Source organism: Nicotiana tomentosiformis, chromosome 7 (assembly GCF_000390325.3).
Source record: "Nicotiana tomentosiformis chromosome 7, ASM39032v3, whole genome shotgun sequence".
Lineage (NCBI taxonomy): Eukaryota > Viridiplantae > Streptophyta > Magnoliopsida > Solanales > Solanaceae > Nicotiana > Nicotiana tomentosiformis.
Genome location: NC_090818.1, coordinates 39,587,809 through 39,596,063, shown reverse-complemented (window position 1 = coordinate 39,596,063; position 8,255 = coordinate 39,587,809). Strand labels below are relative to the sequence as shown.

The window sequence follows — 8,255 nt, the reverse complement described above, 5'->3', positions numbered from 1 at the left end:
GAGGTTAGGTCAGGGCCCTACTGGTATATATATATAATAAAAACAAGGCAGAATGAAATATCGCAATAACATAAAGACAGAAATTTAACAAGAATGAAATCGCAGAAAGGTAACAACTCAGTACACAGAGATAACAACAGGGGATCTCCCGAGATACCTTCTCGTAGTCCCAAACGTAAATGTGCAGGGGGGTCTCCTGGAATACCGTCCCATAGTCCTAAAGTAAATATGCAGGGAGATCTCCCGGAATATCGTTCCATAGTCCCAAAAGTAAATATGCAGGGGGGTCTCCCGGAATACCGTTCCGTAGTCCCAAAAGTAAATATGGAGGGGGGATCTCCCGGAATACCGTTCTGTAGTCCCAAAATTAAATACACAGCTCAAATAATAGAATTAAACAACTACAACATGAAATCCTACAATTTAGACTAAGTACAAGTCAAGGAAAAGCAGGAAATTCACTAAACATGCTACACGGAGTTCAGATAGACAATTAAGGCAAGTAGACATGCTATTCTAATCTAACTGGATACTACATATGCTGATATGACACAAATAAGAACGAAAACATGTTATTATTTAGAAGGATACTACTCGTCACGTCACGTACACGGCGCTCACATATCAAAACAGTACCAAGTCCAAAGGGGAGTTCCCCCACATAAGGTTAGGCAAGCCACTTACCTCGAACCAAGCTCAATCAATCTGTAACGATGCTCTTTCCACGAATATCCGACTCTGAATGGCCTAAATCTAGCCAAAATCAATTACATATCATAAATAAAACTATAAGAAACTAATCTAGCTAATGAAATCAAAGCTAAAGCAAGAAATTGGAAAATTGCCCTAAACAGCCTCCCCGGGACCACGTCTCGGAATCGGGTAAAAGTCACCAAATATGAACATTCATTCACTCACGAGTTCACTCGTGCCAAAATTATCCAAATCCGATGTCTAAATCCCAATCAAAAATCAAAAATTCGGTGGAAGAACTTTTCCCCATTTTCCCCAAATTTTCGACCCAAATCCGAAATATAATGGTGGAATCAACTATGGATTAATGAGATATAACCAAAAAATGAGTTAGGAATCATTACCCCAAAGCTTCATATGAAAATCCCTCGAAAAATTGCCAAATTCCGAGCTCTCAAGTCAAAAAAATGAAGAATGAGATCAAACCCTCACACTTAGTCCTTTTTCTGCGAGAGATCTCGCTTCTGCGAGCCTTCAACCGCATCTGCGGTCCTGCACCTACGGAATTTCCATCGCAGGTGCAAATTTCACTTAAATCTCATTGCTCGCTTCTGCGGTCAAAAGGTTGCACCTGCGTGTGCGCACCTACGAACCTATATCTGCTTATGCGGTCCCCCACCGCTCCTGCGATCTCTCCAGCACATCTGCGGGCATCGCAGATGCGAAACTCACCTTGTACCTACGACCCCTGACCATTCCTTCCAAAACTGCTTTTGCGCTTAATCATCCGCACGTGCGGCCCCGCCCCTGCGGTCTCCCCACCGCAGGTGCGAAAACACCAAATGCCTGAAGGCTTCAGCAATTTCCTGAGTCCAATAATTCTTCCGTTAAGCATCTGAAACACACCCGAGGCCCCCGGAACCCCAACCAAACATACCAACCAATCCTAAAACACCATACAAACTTAGTCGAGCCCTCAAACTAAATCAAACAACGCTAAAATCACAAGTCATCCTAGGATTCAAACTTAAAGAACTTGAAACTTCCAAATTTGACAACCGATGTTGAAACCAACCAAACCACGTCCGATTGACCCCAACTTTGCACACAAGTCATATTCAACCCTATAGACCTATTCCAACTTCCAAAATCGGAATCCGACCCCGATATCAAAAATTCCACTACCGGTCAAAATCTTCAAAACTTCAACTTTCGCATTTCAAGCTTAATATGAGTTACAGACCTCCAAAACACAATCCGGATACGCCCCTAAGTCCAAAATCACCTAATAGAGCTAAGAGAACCGACGGAACTCCATTCCGGAGTCGTCTTCATATAGTTCCAACTACGGTCCAAAACTTAAGGCTTAAACCTCTGTTTAGGGACTAAGTGTCCCAAAATACTCCAAAAGCTAAAACGAAACCTCCCCGCAAGTCACAATAGGAGAAATAGTTACGGGAGAAGCAGTTAATAGGGGATCGAGGCTATAACTCTCAAAATGACCGGCCGGGTCGTCACAGAGATACTGCTATAACAACAACATGCAAGGGGTTGAAGGACAAAATGGCAGGTATGTGCAATTATTAATGAACTTTTCGCCATTTGTTTTATTGAACAATTAAGTAGTAACACGTGCAAATGGACTATCAGGACTCAAAACTCAAAAAAAAAAAAAAAACTTGGCAGACCACCAATGTCGGAAAGCTAATTAGCAATGTAAAATTTGGTAAATGCCTTGCGAGAGAAAGCAATTACGAAAAATAACATACAACTCAGTAAAACCTCACAAGTGGTGTATGGGGTGGATAGAGTGTACGCAGACCTTACCCCTACCCCGGATGAAATAGAGAGGCTGCTTCTGAAAGACCCTCGACTCAAGAAGACGAAAACAAAATAATAGATCAGTGACAACAACAGAAGCCTGAAAAATAATATCAGCATCGTAAGAGACAGAAAATAGAAGGAAAAGCAATACATTTATTGTCTTCCGCTGCGTGTTATGATCATCTATATGCAATCCTTCAGTGGTATCAGAGCCATAGTTTATTGTGTCTAAAATTTATTTACGAAATATTTTGAGATTATGTTTGAAGAGTTCAAACTATATTACATGTGTCCTGTGCAATAGTCAAATTGTTTGAATGCATATAGATTGATATTATTTTATTGCGAATAAAATATGTATTCATATAAGTTATACTACTAAGATAATTCGTAACTTGAATTTGAAATTTTATATTAGATACGACGATAATCTATAGTAGGTTATTGGATTCTTCTATTATTTTAATTGTTATTAGTTCATGAGATGTTAATTAATAATAATATTCTGGCATGAAATATTTTATGTGATATATAAGATAAACATGTTAAAAGTATATTGCATTTCATTTTTATGTCACGTGCTAGTTCATTATATAATTTTGAATTATTTATTACATATGATGTAAATTAATTTAGGACTAAGCATATAGACTACTTGAACAAAGTTCATGTGCTATAAAAGATTTGATCATCATGTTATTAAAAGTTATTTTAATAACAATTCCCTCACACTAAAATTGAGTTCTTAAATTATAAAAATGTAAGATATTTTATTATAAAGCTATCCATCAAAGTAAATAATTTTATTTATTTCTTGTTTATAAGGAGCGTCCTGAAAACCAGGAGACTTATAGTACGAGAATATGTTACTATTATTTATTGCATTAGATGCATAGATTGAAAGAATTAGTTAATTTTATACTAGATGTCTGGACTACCCGGGGAGTATAAAATTTAATAAGTTTTTTGTTATCATGATGGTTGAACTCAATTATGCCAATAGGATCGACCTGACTACCAGGGGTCTATTTGGCATAAAGCTATTTAAGAAAATTTATGGTGATACAATTGGTAAGAGTACCTACCTTTAAAATATATGTGAGAAACGACTTGACTTCCAAGGGGCTTATACATATTGTTGAAGGATTCCTTTAGTCCACTAACAAAAATAAAGATTTCTTAAACCTTAATGAGAGTAAATAGTTTAAAATAATCAGTAAAAATATCATTTAGATATAAGTCCATGTCTGTATGATATATGTAAAAATGTTCTTATATTATTGCTTTTTTTTTATATCTTAGATTTCTCAATATGTCTGTCATATTACTTCGTGAAATACTTGAGACCAACAAGTTGGTAGGAACAAACTTTGATGACTGGTATAGAAATACGAGAATTGTTCTCATGCAAGAAAAGCTCATTGAAGTGATTGATAAGCCTGCAAAGATAGTCCCACCAGAGAATGATGTTGAAGGCACCAAGGTTTATCATAATACTTGGAAAAATATCTTGCTATTAAACGTATCATCTCGCTTCTATGAGTTCTGAATTCCAAATGAATTATCAGAATATGGATCCAACTGCAATCATTGAATATCTTAAGAAGATGATTGATAAATGATTGGACATTGATAACTCTCCAGTTGGACCCATGCCAATCATGCGATTGATCTTACTGAAGAACTTGAGAAGTTAGGCTACAAGTATGGTAAAGAGCTTTCTAAGGATTTGATCTTGCAGTCAGTATATGATGCTGAATGTTTTTACTGTAAGAAGAAAGGGCATTGGAAGGGAAACTGCAAGGAATATCTTGCAACTCTAAAGGATAAGAAACAAGGTGAGACATTAATGAAAAATATTTTCAAGGTTTCTTTAGCTACTACTAATTCTTCACTGTAGGTATAAGATACTGGCGGTGGTTATAACATCTGCAATATGTTGCAAGGGTTCAAGATAAGTAGGAAGCTGAAAAAGGAGAAGTTAATGTATAAGTTGGAAATGGTGTAAAAGTTGCAGCCATAGCTGTAGATCAATTTCTTTAATAATGCCTTCGGGCAAAGTACTTATGCTAGATGATTGTTATTGTGTTCCTAAATTTGTTTCAAACATAATTTCAGCTTTTATGTTAGACAATCGTATTTTCGCATTATTATAGGCAATGGTATTTCCTCTATTTATTATGGTGATAATTTATATGTGAATGGCTATCTCCAACATGATGTTTATGTCTTACCTAATGTGAATGCTAATTCGATTATGCATGTTTCAAGTCTTGAGAGGAAAAGAGATGATCAAGTAAATCATACATACCTTTGGCATTGTAGGCTTGGTCATATTAGAGAGAAAAGAATTAACAAGTTGTACAAGGAAGGGTACCCTAACAAGTATGATTTTGAATTATATCCAACATGTGAATCTTATCTCAAAGGAAAAATGACCAAATCTCCATTTACTGGAAGTGGAGAAAGAGCTTCTGAATTATTGGGACTAATTCATACAGATGTTTGGGGGCCCATGAATATTCAAGCTAGAAGTGGATATTCTTACTTTATCACCTTCACTGATGATATGTCAAGATATGGATTTGTGTATCTTATGAAACATAAAAATTTTATCTTTTAAAATATTCAAAAGGTTCTGTAGTGAAGTTGAGAAACATACTGGTAAAAGTATTAAAATACTAAGGTCTGATAGAGGTGAAAAATATCTTAGTGAAGATTTTACTAGGCATCTCAAAGAGAATAGGATTCTCTCACAGTGGACACCTCCAGGAACACCACAACACAATGATGTGTCTGAAAGCAGAAATCGAACATTATTAGATATGGTGAGATCTATTATGGAGTTCACTGATCTTCCAATAAATTTATGGGGATATGATTCGGAAGCAGCAACATACTTACTTAATAAAGTTCTCACTAAGTCAGTCTCTACAACACCATATGAGATATGGAAAGGACGTAATTCTAACCTTAAACATATTACAGTTTGGGGTTGTCCAGCTTATGCTAAAAGACTGCAGTCTGATAAACTTGACGCAAGATGTGATAAGTGTAGGTTCACTGGGTATCCTAAAGAAACAATGGGATATTATTTCTATCACCCTTCTCACCATAAAGTATTTGTGGCTAGAGTAGCAAACTTTTTTGAAAGGGAATTTCTTTTAGAAGGAAATTATAGTGGAGAAATAGAATTTAATGAAGTTCAAGAAACTAATGAATCAACACAAAATCAATATTATGAGACACAAGTTGAAGAAACTTTATTGGATGCTTTGAAGTTGACAAGGAAGTTGCCATCTTCAATGGTCAAAGTTTAAGAACTAAATATAGTTCAAGAATAAAATGTAGTTCAAGAACAGGTTAATGAACCAGTTCCAAACCAAATTGAACAATAACCAAATCCAGCACAAGGTGAGCAAGTTGTACAAGCACCTCTTAGAAGGTCTACACGCGAACATCATGTACCAACTAGATTAAATCTAATGGTACAAGGTGATGTATCAAGTGAGGTTGATCATTATGATGATGAATCTAAGACCTATGAAGAGGCTACACAAAGTTCTGACTATCAGAGATGGCAAAAGGCCATGGAATCCAAAATGAAATCTATGAAGGAAAATAAAGTATGGACTTTAGTTGAACCTTCAAAGGATATAAAATCTATAGGTTGTAAATGGTTTTCAAGAAAAAGATTGGAGCAGACGAAAAGGTGGAGACCTACAAATCCCGTCTTGTTGCCAAGGGATATCATCAGAAAGAAGAAATCGACTATGATGAGACTTTCTCTCCCATGGCAATGGTCAAATCAATTCGGATTTTATTTGCTATAGCAGCATACTATGATTATAAAATACAGTTAATAAATGTGAAAACAACTTTCCTTAATAGTGAGCTAGAAGAGGATCTGTACTTGACACAACCTGAAGGTTTCACATCTCCGCCTGATCATACTAAAATTTGCAAGCTACAGAGATCCATATATGGACTAAAGCAAGCTTCTCGAAGTTAGAATATTCGCTTTAACAAGACAATTGAAAAGTTCAATTTTGTTAGATGCGAAGAAGAGCCTTGTGTGTACAAAATGGTTAGTGGGAGCATATTTATATTCTTAATAATGTATGAAGATGATATATTGCTCATCGAGAATGATGTTCCAGCATTGTGAAGTACTAAGATTTGGCTATCTGAACAGTTCTCTATGAAAGACTTGGGAGAAGCAGCTTATATATTGGGAATAAAGATCTATAGAGATAGATCGAGGAAGTTGTTTGGGCTTTCCCAGTCTTTGTACATTGATACCATCTTAAAGAGGTATAATATAGATAATTCCAAAAGCGGCTATCTATCGATAGGCACTGGAATTACTCTCAGTAGGGAGGATTGTCCTAAAAGACCTAAAGAGGGAGAATGCATGAGTAGGATCCTATACGCTGGTGCAATGGGAGCTATCATATATACAATGACATGTACACGTCCTGATGTGGCTTATGCACTAGGAGGGACTAGCCGATATCAGGCAAATCCTGGTGAGGAACATTGGAAGTTGGTGAAGACCATTCTTAAGTACTTAAGAAGGACTAGAGACCAACTCCTCATTTATGGAGATTCTGAGTTGAAACTTGAAGATTATACTGATGCAAGTTTCTCTTTAGATAGAGATGATATCAAATCTATTTCTGGTTATGTGTTCACCTTAAATGGTGGTGCAGTGAGTTGGAAAAGTTCCAAACAAGCTACAGTAGTTGATTCAGTGACTGAAGCAGAGTATATAGCAACTAGTGAAGTTGTATGGATGATAAAGTTCTTAACTGAATTTGGTGTGGTTCCTTCAATAGAAGGTACAGTTCCATTGTTGTGTGACAATACTGGAGCCATTGCTCAAGCAAAATAACTAAGATCGCACCAAAACTCTAAACACATTATGCGAAGGTATCACTTGATAAGAGAGATCATTGAACGTGGAGACGTTGAGATTCAAAAGGTTGATGGAAAGGAAAATGATGCAGACCCATTCACTAAAGCTTTTGGCGCAAAAGAGTTTGGGAAGCACAAGTGGAAATTGGGAATGAAGTACAAAAGCGATTGACTCTAGTGCAAGTGGGAGATTGTTAGGGATATAGAAGATATTCCCTAGATCCGATCTCATACTTGATGATTTGAACATAATTTTGTGAACGTTATTTGATATAGAAATATATGACATTTGTTATTATTTTATCAATTATTAATTGTATGATTAACTTGATAAGGTCCTTGATTAAATTTTGAGACTTGTCATCATAATGGAGATCATGATAATGAGAGTGAAGTTTCTTACAATTTAATCTAAACTTGTTCTTGATCATAGGATTATTAATTTAGACATTAATAATCCGGTTAGATCAATATTTATGTGATCATCTTTATTGGATAAAGATTAGTTGATCTCATTAACTAAATCACATAGATAGATGATGCATATAGAGATATGATCATTGAACTGACTAATTGGATAATTCCTAATGGTTAGAATTTCCATAAACTGTCAATAGGGTATTCTATTGAATAATGTGATGTAAGAGTTTCCTTTGACCCGAGATCGTCATAATATTTGACAAGTTATTTATTGTGCTGTGATACTAGACACCTATGGCCCTAGGGCGATAGTTGAAAGGATATTGGGTATGATTAAATACTTATAGAATTAGTGATTGATCAAGATGGAATCTGTCAACTCTTGGTAATGAGTTTAAGCT

The 8,255-nt window shown here is 35.8% G+C and overlaps 1 protein-coding gene across 1 annotated transcript; it reads left to right on the top strand.

The window, feature by feature from the left end:
• The first annotated feature begins 6,718 nt into the window (after positions 1 to 6,718).
• On the top strand, positions 6,719 to 7,411 carry LOC138895509 (secreted RxLR effector protein 161-like). Its single transcript, XM_070180201.1, has one exon. It carries the CDS (start codon positions 6,719 to 6,721, stop codon positions 7,409 to 7,411), a length of 693 nt encoding a protein of 230 aa, XP_070036302.1.
• The last annotated feature ends 844 nt before the right edge of the window (positions 7,412 to 8,255 follow it).

Excerpts from the sequence above, each read along its gene's own strand:
- LOC138895509 (XM_070180201.1), top strand. The coding sequence starts at position 6,719 with ATGAAAGACTTGGGAGAAGCAGCTTATATATTGGGAATAAAGATCTAT.